The sequence below is a fragment of the Podarcis raffonei genome, chromosome 1, assembly GCF_027172205.1.
Source record: "Podarcis raffonei isolate rPodRaf1 chromosome 1, rPodRaf1.pri, whole genome shotgun sequence".
Taxonomy (NCBI): Eukaryota; Metazoa; Chordata; class Lepidosauria; order Squamata; family Lacertidae; genus Podarcis; species Podarcis raffonei.
The window spans coordinates 14,212,519-14,239,442 of NC_070602.1; the positions used below are offsets into that span (position 1 = coordinate 14,212,519).

At 44.9% G+C, this 26,924-nt stretch overlaps 1 protein-coding gene across 4 annotated transcripts in view; it reads right to left on the reverse strand.

Moving 5' to 3' along the window:
• Nucleotides 1–26,924, reverse strand: part of TDRD9 (tudor domain containing 9) — an 87,463-nt gene that overhangs the window by 23,235 nt on the left and 37,304 nt on the right. For all 4 annotated transcript variants that reach the window (XM_053362461.1, XM_053362315.1, XM_053362404.1 and 1 more), the window contains 12 exons: nucleotides 22,795–22,898; nucleotides 16,817–16,887; nucleotides 15,647–15,701; nucleotides 13,968–14,052; nucleotides 13,129–13,186; nucleotides 7,831–7,935; nucleotides 6,982–7,079; nucleotides 4,396–4,527; nucleotides 2,863–3,022; nucleotides 2,283–2,346; nucleotides 1,625–1,688; nucleotides 429–473 (listed from right to left, as the gene is read on the reverse strand). In XM_053362461.1, the coding sequence (XP_053218436.1) occupies nucleotides 429–473; nucleotides 1,625–1,688; nucleotides 2,283–2,346; nucleotides 2,863–3,022; nucleotides 4,396–4,527; nucleotides 6,982–7,079; nucleotides 7,831–7,935; nucleotides 13,129–13,186; nucleotides 13,968–14,052; nucleotides 15,647–15,701; nucleotides 16,817–16,887; nucleotides 22,795–22,898 (1,041 nt within the window). The remainder of the gene's footprint in view (nucleotides 1–428; nucleotides 474–1,624; nucleotides 1,689–2,282; nucleotides 2,347–2,862; nucleotides 3,023–4,395; nucleotides 4,528–6,981; nucleotides 7,080–7,830; nucleotides 7,936–13,128; nucleotides 13,187–13,967; nucleotides 14,053–15,646; nucleotides 15,702–16,816; nucleotides 16,888–22,794; nucleotides 22,899–26,924) is intronic.

The window sequence follows — 26,924 nt, forward strand, 5'->3', positions numbered from 1 at the left end:
AATGTTACATCATAAACAAGCTTCTTTAGAGAAGGCACAGAGAGCGAAAAAATGTACGAGGAAAATAATGTATTGTAAAGTCAAAGGATCAGTCTGGTGTTAGGATCTAGCCATAAGGAGTATGATTCTTTGAGGTCTTAGCATAATTTCTGGTTGCTGCGAGCTTTTTAAGGTGTTGTTTTATTTTAACTTTCTGCTACTTACATAGTGTTAGTGTTTTATTCATGTTCTTATCAGTTGGGTATGGCAATGGCTCAGGTTTTAAACTCCTTCCTGGGATCCTGAATGTGGACCTAAAAGCTCAATAAATAAACCAACCACAGATCTGAAAGCCAGGCCTGGTACTACTTGAAAGGCTAAGTCTGGGTGCCCAGCAATTAAATAGTCCAGACTGGTGCCTAAACACCCGACTGACAAGTGAAACTAACCTTAGGGTGTCTCAGTTTTCCTTTCTTCTTGCTTTCCTGCCATTCCTAAACAAGAGGGGGGGAAAGGGAATAGCTTTAAACAAAAAACAAAAGACCAACACAACAATAATTTGGTAATTTGCACTTCAACACTGCCTGGACACAAAATACTCTACATGCACCAAGAGCAAGACCTGGGCCTTGTATACACCACACACATTAAGCCCCCAACTTCCCCCAAGGAATCCTGGGTGCTGGGAATTCCCTAGGAAGAGGGACTAAGTGTTAACCCGCTCTGGGAATTGTAGTTCTGCGAGGGGAATTGGGGGGGGGTCTCCTAACCACATTCAACATCTGGGTCCATTTACAGTCTCCACGATTCTTTGCGGGGGGGGGGGGGAGCCATGCCTATTTGAAATGGCAGGTGGTAAATGGGTGGCGCTGTGGTCTAAACCACAGAGCCTAGGGCTTGCCGATCAGAAGGTTGGCGGTTCGAATCCTGACGACGGGGTGAGCTCCCGTTGCTCGGTCCCAGCTCCTGCCAACCTAGCAGTTTGAAAGCACAAAAGTGCAAGTAGATCAATAGGTACCACTCCGGTGGGAAGGTAAACGGCATTTCCATGTGCTGCTCTGGTTCGCCAGAAGCGGCTTAGTCATGCTGGCCACATGACCCGGAAGCTGTACGCCAGCTCCCTCGGCCAATAAAGTGAGATGTGCGCCGCAACCCCCAAGTTGTCCACGACTGGACCTAACAGTCAGGGGTCCCTTTACCTTTAAATGAACAATAAACCCACCACTCTCCATTTTCTTTCCCACCCAGTATGTTTTCCTCACTTACTGGGATTTGGAAAGGGGACAGGAGAGCTCCGAGAGCATCCCAGAGGCCTTGCACCACCTTCCCAAAGCCTGGAAAGCAAGGCGTTGCCTTCCTTACCCCAGCGTCTGGGAAGGAGGTGAGAGGACTCTGGGAACATCCCAAAGGCCAATAAGGAAGGCGTCTACTCGCTTACTGGGAAGGGGCCTTCCTAGATTCCAGTAAGGAGCCCTCTGCCTTATGGGGGGCAGGGAACCGTTCCAGAGGTTCCTGATTTCGCCTTTGTGTGTGGACCCCTGGAAGCAAGCCCCCCAGCTAAGTGGTGGTCCCCCCCTTAATGGTGACACCAGTTGTTAGTAGCAAATGGGAACATAATTTGCGGGTAGTGGCGGAAAACAGTTACCTTAAAGGCATCCAGAAGTGCAATACAGTCACTCTTGCTATTCCCAGAAAAATGCCGTTTATTCCTGTAAACAATTCACCGCAAATTGTTATAAAGTTAAAGAGCAGTTGTCACGATTTACAGTTTTACAACACCGTTACTTTTTTAAATACGTTTTTGGCTACTGCCTCTGAAACACCAAAGGAACACCTGTATGCAAGTACCGGTTCTGATAAAATAAAACAGCAAATTAAGTAACGTCCGTTCAGAAAGAAGATCCACTGCAAAAAACTTAGCTGCAAGGAAATTATGTTCAGGGTTGCAGCCTCGACTGCCAAGTTTTAAATGCTTTTCTTCAGCCCAAATGGAAAATAGGTGAAGACACACAAGATGGCGGATCAAAATATAACTTTGGTGCGACTTCATCCAATTTCCTAGCACTCCCCCCCCTTAGTTCATATAATAGATATTCTGTTCCCCTGCCCACCAACCTTCAAATAGAAGGGATTCATCCACCTCATGCAATACTAACATACATCATCTGAAAACAAAGCAAGTGCGCCCTTTTCTTCCAACTATTTTTGTATTTATATGCAAGCTTATGTAGATTTCACTGGCTAACTGACCCACTGAAATTTTCTTTTTTTAAAAAATCAAATGACAGCCCATGGAAAAATACCTGTATCCATCAAGATGCTGCCTAAAAGGTATTACAAAGAAGTTGTTCAAAGAGAGGGCAGCAGCTGAAAGAGAGAGAAAGAAATGGGTTTAATTCTAAAAATTGTACCCCACCTCTCCTTCACAAAAAGAGGTCTAGGATCCAAATTTTACTTCCGCATCATCCCTGACCACTGATCCTGCTAGTTAGGGATGATGGGAGTTGTAATAATAATAATAATAATAATTATTATTATTATTATTTATTTATTTATTTATTTATTTATTTATTTATACATACATACATACATACATACATACATACATACCCCGCCCATCTGGCTGGGTTTCCCCAGCCACTCTGGGCGGCTTCCAACAGAACACTAAAATACAACAACGAACACCAAAAACAGCTGGCAACCCAAGTTTGGGAAACCCTTCTGTAAGCTCCTTTGGACAACTACCTTACTTAAAATTTTTAAAAAGCACCATGATTTTTAAAGCACCATGAATATTGAGGTTACCAGGAAAACCTTTAGTAACCTAGGTATGCAACTTCCAGCTTAAGGCATTAACTATACTTACTCTGTTGTCCAACTTACCTATTATAATGCATTCTTCCAGGCACCCAAAAACGTGGCCAAGAACCATTAGTTTGCCAAGATGCTGGTTCACAGGTAGCTGTGCCAACACCCTGCCTAGGAAGGTCAGCTCACCGTCGTAAGGGTTATTTGCTTCTGAATGGACAGCAAGTGCTCCTATCTATACCAAAACGCAAGCATAAATAGATGTTAATGGGAAACTGATTTGCCAACAATCACAAAGCTCAAGGCTAAAATTAAGAATCCCCTAAAATATATATTCCAAACCTGCAAATAATTATTAATGTCAGGCCTGCACTATTGTATCCGTCAAAACCCATGTACAACTGATGAACTAAGAGGGAACATGACCTCTTCCAGGACATGTTGGCCTCGTCTTCTGATAACTTCAATACTTATTGAGTACTTCATCCATTTTACAATGGTGTGGTGCATGTGGTTGTGTTCCTCCCTGAGGTCTCAGAGTGGCACACGGCGTACTTTTTTTAAAAGAACCACCATTACTGTGATCTTTTTATGTGAACTGCCCTGAGACCTCTGGGTATAGGGCGGTATATAAATTCAATAAATTAATAACAACAACAACAACAACCATTAGTTTTAAAAATCTAAAAGATAATGCAACAATACTGTAAAATTCAGTAACAGTCAGAAACAAAAGTTTTCCGTCAGAAGAAAATAAAAGCGCTCTGCTCACCATGTTCTTCTTCCTTATGCCTGCTTTTGCAGTTGTCAATGTTAAAAACAATACAGTGGTACCTCGGTTTACGAACTTAGTCCATTCCGGAAGTCCGTTCTTAAACCGAAACCATTCTTAAACTGAGGTGTGCTTTCCCTAATGAGGCCTCCCGCCGCTGGTGCCCTTCCACCATTTGGATTCCGTTCATAGACCGAGGTAAAGTTTGCAAACCGGGACACTACTTCTGGTTTTGTGGAGTTCGTAAACCGAATCGTTCGTAAACAGGGCTGTTCTTAAACCAAGGTACCACTGTACTATTTGAGCATGTACAACCAAAAAAAGGAGTTTTTTCAACCGATTAGCACACAGGTGGGAAAGTGTTCTCAGACTGAGGGCCATATTGCCTTCTGGGGGCCACATGCCAGAGGAAAAAGTGGGCACTGCAGCTAATATAAATTTCACCTTTGTACAGCAGACTACATTCTACATACCGCCACCCTTGATCCTAAATCCAAACAAGCAAGAAGCGTTTGGTTCATGGAGACATGGGGTGCCATTCAGCATCATGGTGTTGTGACCTTCCCACCGGAACAATCCTCCCCCACATGCTGCTCCGGGGGTTATTCCAACCCCCACCCCAGAGCCAATTCCGGGGGGAGCGTGGGGAGAGGAGAGGATGCCCTGTCGCACAAGGGAAGTCCTTGCAGAGAGCTTCTGCTGGAGAGGCACATTAGATCAATCTTGCCCGCTGAAGCCAGGCAAAAACACTTGGGCCCAGAGAAGGGCGTGGCTGAGGGATAGCAGATGCCTTCCCTGTTTCTGAGATTTAATATATCAAAATAGAAGGGCCCAACCTCCTTGAGATGCAGAACGGTGCGCTCAATATCACTTATACTGGGAGGAGACAGAGCGGTTGCTAGCAAGGCCCTCGGTTCGCCCATGTCAAGCAGCTTCACCTTCAGCACGGTACTTTCCAGTGGGCGCCGCTGAAAGGAAGAATAAGAGCACAGTGGCGACAAATGCGATTCTGTGTTGCAAATCTCTTTGCGGGTGGCTGGAAAGATGTTCGCCTTTACTTTCTGGGCTGAGCAAATCATATTGGGGGGGGAGGAGGCGCAGTAATAATCTCCTGACAGTGGCCATGTTCACACATCACTTTAAGCCATAACTAAATGTGAATGCGCAGCATGCAAGCACATCTAAGGCCGTGGGTGCTTTGCTACTCTTCTGCTCCTGCCACGCTGCGAGGAATAAGTCATGGCCTGGCTTAGCGTTACGGCAGAAACCTGGGCTTGTGGTCCGTTTTCTCCAGGTAACCAATAAACAGTAAGCCATGAAAGCACCTTTCGTTTCGTATACCGTATTTTTCGCTCCAAAAGACGCACCTAGTTTTGGGAGGAGGAAAACAAGAAAAAAATATTCTGAATCCCAGAAGCAAGAGGGATCTGGCTTCTGGGATACCGTGTGGCTGTTTTGGCTTCTGGGATAACCGCGCCAAGCCTCTTCAGGGCAGCGGGATGAAGGCTCCCCCTGCCCGAAGAGGCTGCGCACGGCTAAGGCAGAAGCCAGGACAGGCGTGTTGCTGAAGGGGTGCTGTGCAGTTCTCCCTCTCTGAGAGGGAGAACTGCGCAGCGCCCCTTCAGCGAAGCTGGAGAAGGAACAGAAGGAGTCCCTTCTGTTCCTAATCCGGCTTCCAGGACGGGCACTGCACAGAGAGGGAGAGCTGCGCAGTGCCCCTTCGGCGAAGCGGGAGGGGGAACAGAAGGGGCTCCGTTCCTCCTCCCGCTTCGCTGAAGGAACGCTGCGCAGCTCTACCTCTCTGCACAGCGCCATTCGCTCCATAAGATGCACACACATTTCCCCTTACTTTTTAGGAGGAAAAAAGTGCATCTTATGGAGCGAAAAATAGGGTATATTTATTAAATTTTTATACTGGCCCTTCATCTGGGCAGTTCACCACATTAAAAAAAGGTAAGAAACACAAAATACATAATAAAAACAAGAACAAACCTTGGCTACTTGTTTGTGGTTTGCCTGGAGAGAAAACACATGCAAGTTCTGGTTTGGACAATACATTAAGCCAGACCATGACTTGGTTTTCTGGAAGCAGCAGCAGCAGCAGAGAAAAAGTGAAGCACCCATGATGTCAGATCTAGATGTGAACCATAGTTTTAAGCTAAACTACAGTTTGAGGCGATGTACAAACCAGGCCATCAATCTCCTGACAGACATAGCAAGCAGGAGAGACAGGTTGCTCACCTGTAAGTGTGGCTCCTTGGACATCTGCACGGTCCCACATTGGGGTTCGGTGCCTCCTCAGAAGATCAAAACCTTTTCAAGCTAAGTGAGGAATTGTTTTGTCAGGAAGCCCACCCACGAGCCCCAGGGCACATACTCAAAGCGGCACGTCTAGAAAATTGATTTTGCTTGCATTTTAATTGGACTGCACCCAGTTCACACTTCTCAACCCAATATGCATACCAAAACACAGCTATCCCTCAAAATTTGCGCTTCTCCACACAACGTGCACAAAAATGCATTATATCTGAGTAAAGTGTGTATAAGCATGCAAATACCCAAATGAACTACAGTGGTACCTCAGGTAAAGTACCGTATTTTTCGCCCCATACGGCGCACTGGCCCATAGGGCGCACCTAGTTTTTTTGGGGGGGAAATAAAGGGGAAAAAATTATTTCCCCCCCAGGCGCGGGGCTGGGGCGGGGTAAGCCCGAGCTTCCCCCGACCCCAGCCCCCAGAACAGGCTGCTATCTGCAAGCCTAGGGAGCCCGGCGAAGCCTGGGGCGCGCTGAGCTCAGCGTGCCCCAGGCTTCAGGCAGCTCTCCGCATGCCTTGGGAGAGCTGCGTGACTTCGCGCCGGGCTCCCTAGGCTTGCGGATAGCTTCCTGAAGCCTGCATTCACCCCATAGGACGCACACACATTTCCCCTTCATTTTTGGAGGGGGGAAAAGTGCGTCCTATAGGGCGAAAAATACGGTACTTAATTCGTTCCGGAGGTCCGTTCTTAACCTGAAACTGTTCTTAACCTGAAGCACCACTTTAGCTAATGGGGCCTCCTGCTGCTGCCGCACCGCTGGAGCACGATTTCTGTTCTCATCCTGAAGAAAAGTTCTTAACCTGAAGCACTATTTCTGGGTTAGCGGAGTGTGTAACCTGAAGCGTATGTAACCTGAAGCATATGTAACCTGAGGTACCACTGTATATTGGAGGAAACGGTTTGCAAAAATGTGTTTATTAGTCAAAACTGCATGCAAAAACGTGTTTATTGGGAAAGATGTGCAGCAAATTGCTGCCAGAGTCTCGTGGGAAGAAACTCACAAACTGTTGCGGAAATGTGGAGAACTGAATTTAAGATCTGGAAAAACGAGGCACTGAGAGAAACCGAAATTGGCAGGTATACATATATTGTGTGTGATTCTTACCATCATCTCAGGCAAGGTGATCTCAGGTATACAGTTTTCCCAGAAGTCCTTGTACACGAGCCTGTAGCAGTATCCTTTAGAAACACGTCCAGCACGACCTTCACAGAAAAGACATAAGCTGCTTTGACTGGTTACGTTTGAGCTTAAAACTTCCTTAACAGTGGCTACTCCTGAGAGGAGAGCTTGCCGTATCCCACAAATGCTGCCTGCTTGCTTTCATTTAAGCCTTATGCTCAAAAATGGACAAAAGAATCAATCATCCACAGAGGCACCAGCAATAGGGAGACACTGGGGTCCTAGGGGCCTTTTGGATCTTTCCTGAATTTTGCAGCCTTTGGAAGGGCAAAAAAAAAGGAATAGAGCCCTTCCAAACCCATCAGACAAATCCGCCCCATGCAAACTTCATTATAGAACAAGTCTCTTTGCACTCTGGTCTGTAGTTCTGCATCCTCCTTGAAGCTAGGATTTGTTTTACAGTGGTACCTCGGGTTAAGTACTTAATTCGTTCCGGTGGTCCGTACTTAACCTGAAACTGTTCTTAACCTGAAGCACCACTTTAGCTAATGGGGCCTCCTGCTGCCGCTGCACCGCTGGGGCACGATTTCTGTTCTCATCCTGAAGCAAAGTTCTTAACCCGAGGTAATATTTCTGGGTTAGTGGAGTCTGTAACCTGAAATGTATGTAACCTGAAGCATATGTAACCCGAGGTACCACTGTATTCTGGATTGTTTTATTTGATGGCTTAATGTGTTGTAAACCACTTTCAGAGTTTGTCTTTAAAATATAAAGTGATATACAAACGAAATGAATAATAATATATTAATAACTTTACATCAGCACCATCCTTACCTCTCCTCTGATTACTGCTGCTTTTAGAAGCCCAGCACAGCCTCAAGCTTTGATAGTTGGTCTCTTCATCACAGACAAGATTTTTGGTCAAACAGAAATCAATGACTACAAAAATAAATAAATAAATAAATAAATAAATAAATAAAAATGAACAAAGTTTAGGGAATAAAACTGTGCTTCTGCAATGCAAAGGTTGGTTTAATGTAAGATAACACACACAAAAGAGAGGAAAAGACTATGCAAAACAGAGGAGTGATGCTCTGAAACGACATGTTGCATTACAAGAAACTGTGTTCAACCTGGCTCAATCGGAGGCAGTCATAACTTTTCATAGTCGAAATTTGGGGGGAAAGTGTGGCTTATATTCGGGCCAATACAGTATGATAAACATCTTCAAATATCTAAGGGCTGTCACATGGAAGACAGAGCAAGCTTGTTTTCTCCTGCCCCAAAGGATAAGACCCAAAATGATTCAAGTTACATGAAAAGAGATTCTGACTAAGCATCAGAAAGAACTTTATGAAGGCAAGAGCTGTTCAGCAGTGGAACAGACTCCCCCAAGATGTGGTGGACTCTCCTTCTTTGGAGGTTTTTAAGCAGAGCTTAGATGGTCATCTGACATGTATGATCTAGCTGAGATTCCTGCATTGCAGGGCGTTGGACCAGATGACCCTTGGAGTCCCTTCCAACTCTAGAATTCTAAAACTCTATGGTTCTAGGAGTCTGCAGCCCCCAACATCCCCGATCATTGGGGCCAGACTGGCTGGGGATGAAGGGAGTGAGAGTCCAACAACTTCTGGAGGTCCACAGGTGCCCAATCCCTGGGTTAGAAAATGTTTGATGGCAACTGGGGGGGGGGGAGGGGATGACCCAGGTTCAAATTCCACGCAGACATGAAGCTCACGCCAGCCACTGGCCCAGAATGCAAGCAAGGCTATGCCAAACCATGACTTAGAACTTGGGTCGGCAAACCAAGGCCCGGGGGCCGCATCTGGCCCAATTGCCTTCTGAATCCAGCCCGTGGACGGTCCAGGAATCTCCACGCGGAAAGGCGTGCATCTGATTCTGATTGCTTGGATTGTGCCATTTCCCACACACACATACGCAGCAGCAGCAGCAGCGCCTCCTCCCTCCCTCCTCCTGGCTTCTCCCCGCCCTGCCTAGAGGAGGAAGGGGGCTGGGCTTTGTTGTTGCCAGCCCCTCTCCGGAGCCCTTTCGTGCCTTGCTCATCGTCTCCCACCACCAGCCCCTGCCGCTCACAAGACACAGGAGCCGCTGTTGGCTGAGCACCCCTCTCGAGCGGTCGCCATTTAAAGCAGCCCCTCTCCGGAGCCCTTTTGCGAGCCGCTCATCATCCCGCCGCTGTGGCGTTTGCCTCCTAGGTGGGTCATAAGGAAAGGGTTAAAATGAGTGTGATGTGATTGGCCAGTGGAAACTGATAGGAGGAGTTAGGGTTAGAGGGGGAGTTGTGTGAAAGTTAGTTGGGAGTTGAAGAAGGAGGAGGGAGGAACAGTCTGTGGGTTGGTCGAGTTGTGAGTGAGAGGAATTGTTAGGTGGAGTCAAATAGATAATTAGTTGGGATAATCAGTTTGAAGTTGTTAGGAACGAATAGGACAGTTAAGGAACTAAGATTAAGAAACTGCCAAGAAAAATTAACTGAAACCATAAGCTTGTTCATGCCTAAAAATAAACTTGTTTATTTGTTAACCTTAACAACTGACTGGACTCCGTATGCACCCGTGAGGAGAAACGGGTTGGTGGCAGCGAAGCAAGCAATCACAGTGGTGGCACAGGGTCAATAGACCGTCAAACGTCTGGGGGCCCTGTGTGATCGCCACAGCCGCCTCCAGCTCCTGCTGCTCGCAAGACACAAGAGCCGCTGTTGGCTGAGCGCCACTCTTGAGCGACCGCCATTTAAAGGAGTCCCTCTCCGGAGCCCTTTTGCACGCCGCTCATCCCTCATTCATTTTCCCCAAAAAATATAGTCCAGTCCCCCACAAGGTCTGAGGGACAGTGGAGCGGCCCCCTGCTGAAAAAATTTGCCAACCCCTGACTTAGAATGAACCCACAAAAAGATGTGGGTAACTCTCTAATTCATCTCACGGGGCTGTTGTGAGAGGATTGTAAGAGGAGACAGAGAATAAGAAGCACGTATGCCTCACTGAAGAGTAAAGATGGAGAATTTCAACAGAAACAGGAGCAGAAATTGCCAATGTTCGCTTATTCGTCCCACGTCCAGAATGAAAATCACTCCACTGAATACAATCTGCATTCACTGCTGTTGCTTTCAGTCTGTAAACAGTATTTAATTAATTAGATTTCCCCTTATTTGCATTGTGCTTCCTTTGCACTCAAGTGAACGAAGTGGAAGAACATTAGGACAACATAATTTCGCCACAGCGGAGAATGAGTAATGCGCTTTTTGCAGAAGATGAACTGAAGCGGAACTGAAGCAGTGTTGCATGGGATAAATGTAAAGCAGAACAGAAAATGATGACTTCTTACATCCCTGCTGAAGGATCATAAGAGTGGGATAAACATGTGATTGATTAAAATATGTAGCAGCTGTCTGAATCTGGTGCAAACTTTACACACACACACAAACACACACCAAAGAAAGATATTGTTGTTTGGTTTTGCTTGCATTTTAAAGAGGTAATCTCCATTGCAGAAGTTATACCTTTTTTAGCCGCTAAACTCAAGACCAGATTTAAAATGGAGGGAGCTATTGTTTCTAAAAGACATGCTTTTCAGCTGGCAGAAGATTCTGACTACCCACTGAAAAAGCCTGTCTTCCTTTTAAAAAATCAAGCAGCTGTGAATAGATTAAGACAAGGGCACAGACATTCTCCTCCTTACCTCATGGCTGCTGCTGCTGCTACCACCAGAGGTCATGAGAATATTGTCAGCTAAGCTTGGGGCTGCTGCCTGCGCAAAGGTCAAAAACAGCAATACCAAACCACCAGGCAAAATCAAGGAAGTGCCTGCGAGGAGGTGGGGGTAGGATGGAGAGCGAGATGTGAAAACAAGCCTCCTTCTCTCCTAGCAGGGACAGGGAGCTCCCTTTTGTCGAGAAGCTGCTAGTGCCAATCGGAAGGTCTTGATCTTGCATTTGTGTCGCTCTGCATAATTGTTTAGATGCTTCATGTTGCTGCCAAGAGTCAGCTCACACTTTATGGGCCTCAAAGCAGGTTTCCTCTCTAGCGACACACACACACATTCGTCACTGCAATACAGCATATGAAAGAGTTGGTTTTTAAAAAGCAATGCTCCTATCAGATTAGGCCAGTTGATGCCTACGGCTCTTAAGCAAGGGCGCACATCAACACAAAGGCTTCTCCTATGTTAGAGCCCTTTCGTGCTGGTGTGATCGTATTTTTCTGCAACTGGCTGAAAGCAGACTTTTAAAAGATCACACAACACTTCCTATGGTGCTATGCCATCAGCCAACGCCTTCCCCATGGTGAAGATGCTTGTTGTAATGTTTACTCGTGATGCTTCTTATTCAACATAAGATCCCCTGCAAATTTAGTTAGAAGGTCCTCTTCAAGGCTTCTTCCCCTTGCTTTCTTTTCTAAGGGAAAAGGAGCGTCTCCACCTCCATCATCCAGCCCTGACACAGGAGATCCAGTGCCGAGAGCCTTATGGCGGTTCCCTCGCTGCGAGAAGTGAGGTTACAGGGAACCAGGCAGAGGGCCTTCTCAGTAGTGGCGCCCGCCCTGTGGAATGCCCTCCAATCAGATGTCAAGGAAATAAACAAGTACTTTACTTTAAAGGGAAGTTTTTAATGTCTGGCGCTGTGTTGTTTTTAATATTCGGTTGGAAGCCGCCCAGAGTGGCTGGGGAAACCCAGTCAAATAGGCGGGGTATAAATAATAAATTATTATTATTGTTATTAGGGTACTAAAGTGCTCAATTGCAACTTAATTAGTCTGCTCTTTTCTGAGCAGCCTGTGTGCTCTTCAATTCCTGGTTAAGTTTTCTTCGCTTTCCTTAAAAAAGAAAAGAAAATGTAATTCAAGTAAACCTATAATTAAGGCATGAATACTCATAGTCAATAAAACGAGAGTCCATGATGCCATATCTCCACTAGGCAGGAAGCAATGACATGGGAAGACGGCAAAAGGAGGAATCTTCAACTGAACAGTACAGTAGCGCTGAAAAGTTCGGTAGTCTTCATCTGACAGGCTGGAGCGACAATTCCATTTGAAGTGGACAAAATCTCCGCAAATCAGATGTGAAAGAGAAATACAGATACAATATAGAACACACTAGAATGTACCGGGTTGCCAATGATATTGCCTGACTTCCCTATTTAAAGAAAAGCGAGCGAACCAAGGATGGCAGTTCCAGACTAAACAGCGAGTGTTGAAGCTACGAAAGTTAAAAAACACACACACTTTAACCTCACAGAAATCAAAAGCACTTAAGAACCCAACTTGGGTTGGCTTAGCATTATTTGGTGTGAACAATTTGTGTACAACCCAGAAGCTGGAAGAATCAAAGTGCTGCAGAACGCTGATACTTTAAAAATAGTGTTGTAAGTGTCACTGGTTTCTGCACAAGTTTGGTATGGCTTATGGCCTCTGCCTTGTGACCATTATACTCCATGCAACATTATAATATTTGGCTTGCCAAGAGCTGTCAATCTCTACTTTTAAAAGCTCAAGTTTCTAGCCCCTATGGTAAAAAAATACAAGCAACTTGTCTGCAAAAGACTCAAAAAGCCAGGCTTCTGTATACGTGAGGTGCTCCCTTACATCTACTCAACACATCCTAACCACTGCATGAATACAATAAACACTACTCCCCACTTCTCTGTCCTACAACCTCCCCCCTTCTTTACCTTTCTGGTGCCTACCAAACTAGCACCCGAAGCAAGTGCATTTGATTTTATGCAAATTGAATGAATCACAGTAAATTAAAATAATATACCTAATTTAATGTGAGTAGTTATTGCCAAAAGCCATAAATAACTCCCTCTTCCTGACTTTCTCTCTGAACAAAATAAAACTTTTCCTTGGGGCAGAATTTGAATTTTTGGCACAGAGAACACTCCATCCTAGTTTTAAATGTGCCTTTGAGAGAGCTCGGAGACAGGGAGAAAAATACTTTAGCAATTCTGCCTTACATAGTAAAACAGGGACCCAGGGACCTTATGCTCAGAAGTTACTCTGAAGCAAGCAGCTCAAAGGGTTTTAAATGTTGATTTATCAATAATGCTCGAAGAAAAGAAAAGCAGAACATACAAAAATTTGTTTTTATTCCTATGACCATAACGCATCAAAACATGCTTACCGTATTTGACATCTGGAACTGTTACAGAGCTCTCTGCAATGTTTGTAGACAGAATGATCTACATGAAGGTTTTAAAAAAGAGGAAATAAGAAATTATTTATTTAACGATTTACATGATTGATTTAATTAACAGTATTTAAAGGCTGCCCAACAACAATACAATTTACTAGCCTTAATATAAAAAAGCCTAAAAAAAGACCAAGAAAGCAAATAACCACAGCAAAAATTATTACTGTTATTTATATACAGCATATATGACCAAGTAGAATCATAGAACTTTAGACCTGTAAGGGATCCCCCAAAGGTCAACGAGTCCAACCCCCTTTCAATACAAGAATCTCAGCTAAAGCATCCATGACAGATATAGAGAGAGACAAAGACACCATCAGCAAAAGCAAAATCATAAACAGCGCCAAAAGATTAATTTCAAACCCTGGGAGAAAATAAAAATGTGTTCACCAGGCACCCAAAGAACCATAATAATGCGGGCACCAGGCAAGCACATTTTCTAACCAGGAGCCACCACCAAGAAGTCCTCGTCTCCAGCAACCATCCGGTGCTTCTTATTTGGATAAAGCACCTGGAGAAGGGGCTCAGAAACTGACCTCCTGTCCAGGTAGGCATCTATGGGAATAGATAATGTTTCAGGTATCCTAACCCCAAGGTATTTAGATGAGAAGACTATATGGGTTGCATGTGGATGGTCTGCAATAGCTACTTTAATTTTTTTAAAAAAAAACTGGGCATCTTAGCATGTTTGTAAATAAGCTTTGAGATGCACGTAAAAAGAGATTTATGAGTTAACAAATACTACTGAAGCCATTGTTCAAAAATCTCACCTTTCGGTAACCAGGAACTGGAGCCAAGAACACATTATTCTGTTCTTCTAAGGTGACGCTGGAATGCAGCGGATATACTTGCAACCTAAGGAAACGCATTTGAGAAACTTGTGGCTCTTCCAAACCACCTGCTTATTGAGCATTCATCTCTATGTTGTTGTTGTTTAGTCGTGTCCGACTCTTTGTGACCCCATGGACCAGAGCACGCCAGGCACTCCTGTCTTCCACTGCCTCCCGCAGTGGAATTCATCTCTATATATTTTTATGTGGAATTCATCTCTATATATTTACACAAATTTTGCCGGGAGGTAATCGGATGCCCGCTGTTTACCAAGCTATCGCTGTGATTTGTTTGCACTGGTATTATACCGCCTCAAGAACCATTATCCCAGCGCACTTTGCTGCCACCTGCCTTAGTGCAGAAAGTCTTGCGGGGCAGAGACAAGTTTGTTGTACAAGAACATCAACCCCACTTTAACTGTGCAAGCTAAATTTGACCGCGTACAACTGAAACCCACTGGCAAAATAGTGACATTCTGGAAGTGGCCCCAGTAGCAATGGAAGGGCACAACCAGACACTGGCACTGCTGGTGCCATTGGTTTGGAAACTTCCAGCAGAGATTTGGCAGGCATCCTTGCTTTTGACTTCCAGGCATCTCTCAAAGACTTTTTATTCCCACAAAAGGGCCCAAGCAGTTGTTTAAAATTTTCTTAAGTTGGTTTAATGATTGCTCTGTGTTGCTTTTGCAGTTTTTTATGTTGCTACACATCCCCCTGATGTTTTGCAAGAGGGTAGTAAATAAAACTGGATCTTGTGCAGGGGTTTTTTTTGGGGGGGGGGTAGCGTGTAAAGCCAAAATCGCATATAGTCAGTCCCCTGGAACCACCTCTGCACAAGCAATCTTACCTTCCAGAGCCTGTGCAAGATCTCATGGGGCCATCTGAGATCTCACAAAGGCCTCCAGAGCCATGCAAGACCTCTCCAGAATTTACAAGGTCTCTGCCTTGCTTTCTGGGCTCTGGGAAACTCTCGCACAGGCTCTGGAGGCCTTTGCAAGATCTCGGATGACCACACAAGGTAAGGCAGGTGGAGAGTAGGTGCAGAAAGAGCTTTTATGCTCGCTGCCTTACATGCATTTAATTTGTGCGATATCGGCCGGCCACCAAGCACATAAAGCTGCGTTCACACAAGTAAAGTGAGTACAATTTGCACGCCTACTGTGAATAAACAAACAAGGGGCCCACAGTTGTAAAAGAGAACATGTAGGGTAATAGTTTCTCTTTCACCCTTCTGCTGCCCCGAACAGGATCTCTCAAGCTTTCTGTGCTATTACACCAAACTCTTATCTTCATCAAATGTGGCTGTGCAAATACCATGCACTTAAACCACATCCACCCTCCCCCCCCCCCACAGAATTGGGAACTGTAGTTTGTTAGCGGTGCTGGGAATTATATTTCTGTGAGGGGTAAACTAGAGTTTCCAGCACTCCTTGGAGGAGTCACATGCTTTAAATATGTGTTAAATGTAGGGAGTGAATATGGCCTTCATTTAATTTTGTCCTATCCATGTAGCTTACTGCAGCTAAAGGCAAATATATTGGGCGGCAGGGAGAGAGAATGACCTTATTCGACAGGACTAGCACCACAGCGCCTCTCACCATAAATAGATCAAGACTCACCTCTTGTGAGCCATGATCGTGAGAAGCTCATGCATGCGATTTATTTCTGCCAAACCTGGAGGGCGAAAAATAACCGATAAATAGTGTGCTGCATGTTTACTCGGAGCTAAAGAAGTACAAAATCATTTATAGTCATCTGGAAGATTGTTTATTCAACTGCAAGCAGCTTTCACCCCGAACAAACGTCTCCGTTTTGCTTTGCGTTCACACTTTTTGATTCTCCAGCCAAGTGCTCAGATTGTGGCTTACATTCACATTTCACACCCCTGCTATCGCACTGTGTCCGTTGCATTCCCTGTGACCTTCACCTAAGTTGTTAACATTTACTGCCCAGGATGTTCCAGACTCGGCTGAGAGGCTGAGTGTTGGTTGCCATATCTTGGGAGGGTGTGTTTGGTTTCTAGAGCCTCAAATTAAGCAGGAAGGTGGTCTCAGTTGACCAGGTAATGGCCGAAAGCTAGTATTTGCACCAGGCCTGACCAATTCACAGGCTTCATACTCCTGGCCAATGGCAAAGGCCAACTTTGATGAAGCTGTTCCCTTTTGTTCCCGGTGAGGGAGCCACAGAATGAGAGCACATAATCCACTTTAGCTCATCTGGCTAGGCCCCTGTTTGAAACAGGGAGTTCAAAGGGAAAGCCTTTACGTAGGAGTGCCTACATAAGGTCCCAAGTTTAATAATCCCCGGCATCTCCAGTTTAAATCTAAAAGAGTGGGAGAAGATCAGGTAGCAGGAAATTTGAAATACAGTGGTACCTCAGTTTAAGTACTTAATTCGTTCCAGAGGTCTGTTCTTAACCTGAAACTGTTCTTAACCTGAAGCACCACTTTAGCTAATGGGGCCTCCTGCTACTGCCGCGCCGCCAGAGCCCGATTTCTGTTCTTATCCTGAAGCAAAGTTCTTAACCTGAAGCACTATTTCTGGGTTAGCAGAGTGTGTAACCTGAAGCGTATGTAACCTGAGGTACCACTGTACCTCTGCCCAAGTCTTTGGAAAACCACTGCCAGGCAACTGGGCCATAAAGAACAAATAGTCTGGCCATGTGTAAGGTTATCTGCCTAACTCTACACAAAGAAACCACAGCCCAAATGACAAAGAGTTGGTGACATTTCTTCATGTGTTAACAAACAGTTTCTCCTCCATCCCAAAAAAGTAAAAACAAACCTCACCAGGTAAAAATGCCAGCACACTGCCACGCTCAGTCATGAAGTCCAAACTCTGGATTTCTGCATGTGGGTTTCTGGTTTTAGGGAAAGAGACAGTATGCATTAGTTTCACGTTAAAAGCAACAATGATCTACTTTTCCAAAAAAAAGGCCTAAGGAACAGATTCGCTCACAATGCCAACGAGGGAAGCTTCCCTTTGTGTTTAATATTATTCGGCTAATTGAACAGATGTGTTTACAAAGTGTTACCTGGAGCTACAATTTCTGCAAAATACATGCATGAAGAAGCTAAGAGCAAGAAGCCTACAATAGCCTTAACAGAAAGAGAAGCGTTCTTATTCCCTATTATATCTCAAAAACTTGTTGTGTAACAAGCTTTTACAAGCTCTCTCTTTACATCACAGCAGCTCACACTGGAATGCATCTGCCAGAGATGGCAATGTAACAAATAGAATAGTTTTGATGTTCTGGAGCAATTCTAGCAGCTGAAAAACAAAGGCATATGCTTTTGAACTGTGTATCTATGTTTTATTCACAGTCGGAATCCGAGTGGCCTTCCCCATTTTCTAGCCAACCACCTCAGCCAGCATGGCCCACCGTCAGGGATGATGGGCGTTGTAGAACAACATTTCAAGGACACCAGATTAGGGAAATGGGTGCTCTGCAAAGTGGTACAGACTTTAACGTTACCTATCAGCTAACCACTGACTAGTGTGTGTGCCAGAAGCTCACTTTGTTGCTGCCATCCCCAGCACTCTCAAAATCTGAAATGTGACGGGCAGCAGATCTAGGGGTTTTGAGGCAGATTCCCCCCCCCCATCACTTGCCACCTGGCCCCCTTTAACAATAATTTTAGATAACTTTAAATAGAACTCAAAACAGCACCCCGCAAAAACTATGAAGCTAAATCCATCTGACAAAAGTCACCCCCCGCCTCCCCAATTATGAGCTTTTCTGATCAATCGTGGCGGGGGGGGGGGGACACACACTGCAAGCCTCTTTATAAGGGAATACAAAAGAACTCAGTTTTGCAAATCTCTTCCACTTCATAGGAATAATTAGACCTCGATATGAAATGCTGCAGATATTCACTTCACTTACAGCATCCAGAGGATAGAATGCAACGTATTACATAAGCACCTGGTAGTGGGGGCCTTGCAATGCTGGAACACTCTTTTTACCTTGTTAAATACCTCCTTTTAGAAGAAAAATACTAAGGGAGGTGTTATGTACTGAGTTGAATAGGATCCAAACTGCAGCAGTCTGATTGGTCCTAGAACAATAGGATCCAAAAGGCAGCAGTCTGATTGGTCCTAGAACAATAGGATTCAGAATGCAGCAGTCTGATTGGCCCTGGAACAATGCAGGAGTATGATTGGTTGGCAGGAACTACCCAATCATGCTCCAGATAGAAGTGAATCCACAACCTGATTGGCTTACAGTAGAATTCCGGAATTAGCCAATCATGTGCAGCCCATTGTGTAAATAATGTATATAAAGCAGATACTTTGAGGGGACTTCCATTCATTCCTCCTCACCACTATGAGCTGAATAAAGAGCATGAAATCACTTTGCGACTCTGAGTATATTTCAGGAGGGATGGAAGTAAGTCTAGGATAATAATGACTTCTTTTTTTAAATGAATATTTATTCGTTTACCATTCTTCAGTTCCCAAAGAGCTTTTAGGACAGCGAACAAAATGAAAGCCAGTTATTTAAAACAGTCTTCTCCCAACCTTGATCCCTGCAGATGTTCCAGGACTCCAACTTCCATCAGCCCCAGCCCACATGACCAATGCTCAGAGATGATGGGAGGTGGAGTCCAATAACACCTGGAGGGTCCTAAACTGACTACCGCTGACTCTCCTCACCTCCCACCCCACATCCTCCTCACCCACACCCTTCACTACATTGCCAGATTTAGGGTACTGCAGGCGGTTCCCCCATATAGGGCACCAAGCCGAGGGGGTGCAAAATATTATAACAACAACAACAAAACAACAACAACAACAATATTTATACAGGTAAAATACGAGTAAATATATGGGTAAACTGTACCAAAAGAAATTATTGTGAAAAGTAAGAAATTTCATTGCTCGGGGCCCCATATTACCAGTGCCCCTGCTTCCCTAGTCCGAAAATTTTTATACATCACTTGTGAAGACAGGCAACGAATGCCAGTGTACTGGAAGAAGCAAAGATCACCAGTGTCGAAGCAATGATTCTTCAAAATCAACTTCGTTGGACTGGTCATGTTGTGCAGATGCCTGATTCTCGTCTTCCAAAGAAACTACTCTATTCCGAACTTCAAAACGGAAAGCGTAATGCCGGTGGTCAACAAAAGAGGTTTAAAGACTGTCTCAAGGCAAATCTTTAAAAATGTAGTATAAACACCGACAACTGGGAAACACTGGCCTATGAGCGCTCCAATTGGAGAACAGCTTTTACCAAAGGTGCCATGGACTTTGAAGATGCTCAAACTCAGGACGAAAGGGAGAAATGTGCTAAGAGGAAGGTATGTTTGGCAAACCTTCACCGTGATCAACTCCCACCCGGAAACCTATGTCCCCAGTGTGGAAGGATGTGTGGATCCAGAATTGGCCTCCACAGTCACTTACGGACCCACTTTTAAAACCATGTTTATGGAAGACAATCTTACTCAGCTACGAGTGATTGCCAAAGAAGAAGTCGTCCTATTTCATACCCTCTGCTCAAATGTTTTGCACAACTGGAATGTCTGTAGGCTGCCTTGATGAAGGAAACAGAGGGAGGTATCAGTGTGTGCGGAAACTACTGTATGGAAGTGAAATCTGAATTGTTGCTCTACCCACTTTGGCCTCTGGGGTTGCCCATCAATGGCCTGAGACCTCCAAAAGGTTCCCCGGAAGGGAATGTGACCCTCTGTTTGAGAAGGACGCCCCTTCTCTGTTTCAGAAGCTGCAAGGTCAAATTCTTAGCATCACCAGCTAGGGCCGAGAAAGAAACACACACCCCTGAAATAATGGAAGGCCAATCACAGTCAACAATCCTAAGCTAGGTGGAACCATCTTCCCAACCCTGCGAATGGCAATTTCCCATCTTCGCAGCTGCAATCTAAAATCTACTTGTTCTAGTGTAATTTTCCTTATCTCGATGAGATTATGACAGTTAAAAAAAGTATTAGGATTGAGGTTAACAGCAGCTATTTTAAAAACAGCATTTTGTTCTGACTTAAAACTAGGTCAGATATCCAATGGGGGGGGGGCAGTGCAGAGAAGCCATATTTCTCCAAAAGAAAAAAGAAAAGAAGGTCATAAATTACCACAAAACAAAGCAATTATCTGTCCGTGAATGTTTTCCCCTCTGTTTGTTTTCTTATTATGAAACTGCCCTCTGATAAATACAAGGCAACCCTGGAAGTCTTGCAAGAACAAGCTCTCTCCCAATTGTTAAAATTGCTAGACTGTAAAAAAAGATGATGATAGAGGACTCTGCTCTTTTATAATACCTCTTATCAACAAGACGGTACTAAAAATCTCAATAGAATGCAATTTTAAGTTAGGAGCCGGCCTTATGAGGCTTTCAGGTTTTTGCAGTCACTGCAAGCCAGGCTACTCAAAACGCTCCGGAGCACAGCAGATTACATTGCCTTAATCCGTTCTGCACTCTGAACTAACATGGACATTAAGTATCAAAATAAGATAAAATGAAAAGAAAGAGAAAGAGCGCTCAGGAGAAAGTGCATTGGGGTTCCCCTATCCATATAAGAAGTTTTCGTTGCATTTTTTTCTCTCTCCGAAATGATTTCATCCATAAATTACACACATACACACATACACACATACACACAAACAATCTTGCCCCGCAGCTATCAAAGCAAACTCTTCCATTTGACACGGGTGGCGCTGTGGGTTAAACCAGTGAGCCTAGGGCTTGCTGATCAGAAGGTCGGCGGTTTGAATCCCCGCGACGGGCTGAGCTCCCGTTGCTCGGTCCCTGCTCCTGCCAACCGAGCAGTTCAAAAGCACGTCAAAGTGCAAGTAGATAAATAGGTACCGCTCCAGCGGGAAGGTAAATGGCGTTTCCGTGCGCTGCTCTGGTTCGCCAGAAGCGGCTTAGTCGTGCTGGCCACATGACCAGCTCCCTCAGCCAGTAAAGTGAGATGAGCACCGCAACCCCAGAGTCGGTCACGACTGGACCTAATGGTCAGGGGTCCCTTTACCTTTACCTAGAGAGACATTCATACACAGATGTCCTTTTAAATGCAAGCAAGGCATTAAACAAAATCTGTAAAGCCCAAACACGTATTAGTCTATGCAGAATTTGCATTAGCATACAAAAACAGGCAAGAAGAAGAAAGTATCGGGACATATTTTAGAATTTGGTGCCAAGACTTCGGATTTCCTAATCCATGTTTACATCCCTAATCTGGATCTGGGCAGAAAAAAATTGGGGGGGGGGGGGAGAAGTGGTTGGCATATTTTATGCCCACTCAACATAGGAGGGATGAAACATACAACTGGAAAATGGCACCAAGAAAACAAAGAACAGACATGCCCTTGATAGGCTTGAAAGTACTGCCAAGTCCAACCATTCATAGGCTGTGCTGGTGATGATGCCTGTTATGTACTGAGTTGAATAGGATCCAAAATGCAGCAGTCTGATTGGTCCTAGAATAGGATTCAGAATGCAGCAGTCTGATTGGTCCACATGAGCCACCCAATCCAGCTCCAGTTGGAAGTGAATCCGCAACCTGATTGGCCTACAGGAGAATCCCGGAATTAGCCAATCACATGGGGCCCATTGTGTAAATAATGCATATAAAGCAGACATTCTGGGGGAACTTGCATTCCTCCTCACCACTATGAGCTGAATAAAGAGCATGAAATCCACTCTTGACTCTGAGTATATTTCAATGCCCATCCCAGTTCATGTATGGATGGAGGCAGGACTTCCGGTCTGATCACCATTGCATTTGGCTACTTTCCCATGGCACCGGACTCCAGTTGTGCAATTTATCAGGGGTAATATGGGGGTAATTGTCCCCACTGCAAAGAACTTAGGCTGGTGAGGCACACACACAACCCAGTGCACACCAATACAGAACACACACAGCAATGCCACAGCGTGCACACACACCTCCATCAGCCCAGTAAAAACCTGGCTACTGCCTGGGCTCAGACACTTCTACATGAAGAGGTTAACACAGCCCACACCACATCGCAACTCTTGCCAAGAGAAAAGGGACAAAAGACCTTCCCAGAGAGGGACAGATTCTTGTGAAGCACCCAAAAAACAGGGGGCAGGACACGTAGCAGGGGACTTGCAGAAAACATTGCCCCAGGGCTGTTCTGTCGGTGTAGTTTTCACTTGGTGTGTCTTGAGTACGGGAATTCATTTAGGAATTCTGCATTAAAGGGGCTCGATCACAGGAAAACTCGAGTGTTCCTCCAGAACTGACCCACAGCTGCGGGGAATGCTGGTTTCGTTATGGGGGAGCATTCAAGTCCCCACCTTCACAGTGCATTGAAGGCACCCTTTAAGGAGAAAGGGGTGCAAGTCCAGTAGAGGCTAGTCCATTAGGCTGAATGGGGCACTGCGCCCCCAACCTCAGTCTGCCCTCAGCTGGGCAACACCTGTCTGATTTCTTACTCATAACAAGTCTGGGGATGGCACTGCCTATCAGCTTCTTTCTCCTCAGTGTTGCCCCTGTAGAACTCACCAGGAAGGAAGATGAGGACAACGCTGGAATTAGCTGGCTCTGTCATTGCTAAAGCCACCCGGAGCGGCTGGGGCAAACCAGTCAGTTGGGCGGCATAAAATAAGATTATCATAATCTCTGGCGCCACCTACTGTTGAACTCCCTGCCTTCTGCCCTACCAGACACCATCCACCACTGACAAGCACCAATTTCCTGGTCAGAATGTTCAAAGGTCTCTTCTTCAGAGGCAAGGAGCCCACCTGTGCAACTCTGCACAGGGAGCAGGAAGAACAGAATCTCACCTGCTCTCTTTCATTTCCAACTCGTCAAACCACTGGATCAGAGAAACTGCAGCTCTGTACATCTCTTCAGGTATGACTGGGTCCTCAGTAACTTGTATAGGAATCTAGAAGAAGAAGAATTTGGATTTGATATCCCACTTTATCACTACCCGAAGGAGTCTCAAAGTGGCTAACATTCTCCTTTCCCTTCCTCCCCCACAACAAACACTCTGTGGCGTGAGTGGGGCTGAGAGACTTCAAAGAAGTGTGACTAGCCCAAGGTCACCCAGCAGCTGCATGTGGAGGAGCGGGGAAGCGAACCCGGTTCCCCAGATTATGAGTCCACCACTTTTAACCACTACACCACACTGGCTCTCTAGAGGGTAGAGCAAAAGGGAAGGTTACTATTACTCTTGCTATTTATAAAAAATTGCTGGCATAAGGAGGTGAGGTGACACCGAAGGAATTATGACACCTTCCCTGCCTGAAGGGTCTTGCTAACAATGGTAAATGGACAGGGGATGCAGAAAGGTCAGGGACGTTAAGAGAAAACTGTATGAAAATGTTATATAGTAAAGGTAAAGGACCCCTGACAGTTAAGTCCAGTCGCGAACAACTCTGTGGTTATGGCGCTCATCTCGCTTTACTGGCCAAGGGAGCCGACGTTTTCCGCAGACAGTTTTTCCAGGTCATGCTGCCAGCATGACTAAGCCGCTTCTGGCGAAACCAGAGCAGCACACGGAAACGCCATTTACCTTCCCACCGGAGCGGTACCTATTTATCTACTTGAACTGGCATGCTTTCGAACTGTTAGGTTGGCAGGAACTGGGATTGAGCATCGGGAGCTCTCCCTGTCACGAGGATTCAAACTGCCAACCTTCCGATCGGCAAGCCCAAGGCTCAGTGGTTTACACCACAGTGCCATCTGCGTCCCTGAAAATGTTATACAGATGGTGTCTAACACCGAGTAAACTGGCAAAAATGTATAAATCAAAATTGAGTAAGTGTTGGGAATGCAAAGAGAAAGAAGGTACTTTATATCGTAAGTGGTGGTCTTACAGAAAGGTTAAAGCTTACTAGGAAATGATATATAATGAATTGAGAATGATGTTTAAAATAACATTGGGGGGGGGGAAGCATCAGCTTTCCTTCTGGAAATTATAAGGGTAGAACTACCTAAACAGTATAGAAATTTATTTATGTATGCGACTACAGCGGCAAGAATGTTATTGGCCCCAAAATGGAAAGTAGTAGTAGTCCCAATGAAAGACGACTAGATACAAAAACTCACGGACTAGGCAGATATGGCGAAACTTACCAAAAAAATAAGAAATCAAGACAACAAACTTTATTGAATATGTACAAATAAATTGTATACAGATAAGGACATTGGCAGGATTATTGTAATAACCTCCAGTTTCATAAGAGTAACTATAAAAGAATCAGTTAATTCAGAATATGCAGGAAGTGATAAATATAAATTTAACCGCAGAAAGAGGAGGAAGGAAGTAGAGTTTTGAAATGTTAAAATGACTGTAAAACTACTGAAATGTATATAACTGAAAATAACAAATAAACATGAAAAAAAAAAGGTCAGGGATGGGTTGTGAATGGCAGGGATGAGTGAAGGAAATCAGAAGAGACATAGGACAGAAATATAGGTGAGGCAGGATGGTAGCTCAGCGGTAGAGGACCTGCCTTGCAGGCAAAAGGTCACAGGTTCAATTCCTAGAGTGGGGCGCGCTCCATGTTATGAGAATCCTAGAGAGCTGCTGCCAGTCTGTGTAAGCAATGCAGAGCTAGATAGACCAAAAGGTTTGTCTCCGTATAAGGCTGGTATAGTTTGTTAATTGTTGTTGGGAATTATAATTTGGTGATGGGTAAACTACATTGCTCAAAATTCTGGAGGGGGGGAAATGTGCTTAAATGCATAGTACGTACACAGCCCTGGTGGAAGTGGGTTCCCCCACCCCACCCAACCCCACCAAGATACTGGAGGCAGGGAACCAACAGGTACAGAGAATATTTTATGATGAACTGAAGTCCTGATACATTTCAAGCACAGCTGCTTTTCCTGTGGAAGGACTTCTAGTATGATTTTATTCTCTTTCCAATTATGCCAAAGTTGACAGGCAGGAAGTACAAAAGGGCACATTCTGCTCCGGATTGCGAAACATAAAGAAGCTGCTTCCTTCAATCTTTGGTAAGATGTAGTCTATTTATGAGAAAGGAGCTTTTAGGCGAACATGAAGAAACTTGCAATTCCCAGCCAACACAAATCTTCCATCACTACATTTTTCAAAGCCTAATTCACAATGTTAATTAACCGAAAGTCTTCTAAAAGGAAATGCAATTCCACCTGAGTGAACAGCCTTTGTTCCCCTTGGCTAAAGAATGAATTATTTTCTAAGGTCAGAGAAACCTGGCTAATCAACATATTTAAAAATTGTGTGTAACAGAAGTAGACAGATAGTGAAACAATGCTTTTTAAAGAGTTTGCTGGTTTTTTCAAGTTCCATTTATGTACAGTTGTACCTTGGTTCGCAAACGCCTTGGTACTCATATGTTTTGGCTCCTGAATGCCGACAACCCAGAAGTGAGTGTTCCGGTTTTCGAATGTTCTTTAGAAGCCGAACGCGGCTTCCGACTGAGTGGAGGAAGGTCCGGCAGCCATGCCTTGGTTTTCAAACGGTTCCAGGAGTCGAATGGACTCTCAGAATGGATTAAGTTTGACAACCAAGGTAAGGTAAAGGTAAAGGGACCCCTGAGCGTTAGGTCCAGTCGCGGACGACTCTGACTCTTGCTTTACTGGCTGCGACGTTTGCAGATAGTTTTTCCAGGTCATGTGGCCAGCATGACTAAACCGCTTCTGGCGAAACCAGAGCAGCGCACGGAAACGCCGTTTATCTTCCCGCCGGAGCAGTACCTATTTATCTACTTGCACCTTGACGTGCTTTTGAGCTGCTAGATTGGCAGGAGCTGGGACCGAGCAACGGGAGCTCACCCCGTCGCGGGGATTCGAACCGCCGACCTTCCGATTGCCAAGCCCAAGAGGCTCAGTGGTACCACTGTACTAAACTTGGCAGTCCTGAGATAGAAAAGCAGTGAACAATTTTTTTGGTGCACGTAGCACACGCTATGCATGATGTCCTACAGAGATGTGGACACAGAATTGCAGAGTTGGGAGAGACACCTCCCCAAGGGTCATCCAACCCCCTGCAATGTTGGAAACAAACAATCACAATATAAAGTATGCCAGACTGTTAGCAAACAAAGAAAAAAACCATGTTGCACAGCAGAGATGGGGAACCTGTAGTCCTCCCAATGACATTGGACCCCAACTGCCACCAGCCCGTGAGAATGGCTAATGGTCAGGGATGGTGAGAATTGAGATCCACAACATCTGGAGAGGTTCCCTGACCCTGTTGCTCAGTGACCATTAACCCAAATCCTTGTGTGAAGATGTTAGTTTCATTTGAACAGTTGCATATATTTCACCTAAGGCAGTGAGACTGGATGGTCGGGATGGGTTGGTGAACCATTTTATGAAGGCTACAGGCCGTTTCATCTTCTATCTTATCCTAGGATTATTCCATTCTTACTTGTTAGAATGTAAAAGCCATCAGTTTGAGTTTCTCTGCTTCAGTAGCTTTCAGAGCTCGAGTTTTCACCTTGCTGAAGCTTCAGCACTTCTCCCCCTTTTTTGCTATCTCCGAAGACAAGAACTGCCAGGGCGTTTTACCAGGCAAGTTTGCAGTTTGACAAATACAAGAGTCCACAAGTGGAACCCTGGCTGCCAGAAGTGACCCATTCAAACTGGAAACAAATCTGATGGAGACAGCTTTACCCAACACAATGCAGGCTTCTTACAAGCCCAGCACAGAAATAAAAAATAAGAGAATAATTTTAAATAATTTATTTTGCCTTTAAAAACCAAAGTACTCCCAAGTTGCTCTACTCTTGAGGAAAAGCAGCTGTTGGGAGCCAACAACAATTCATGCAAGGAAGCCTGTTCACCCAGCCCCCCCCACACACAAGGGCTGATCTAGTTATGTTGATGCATTCTAATCCGATCTACTGATTTGTGATGTGCTTTGCATTTGGTTTTACTGACGAAATTTTATTGTTGATTTTTCTGCTGCTCAACACTA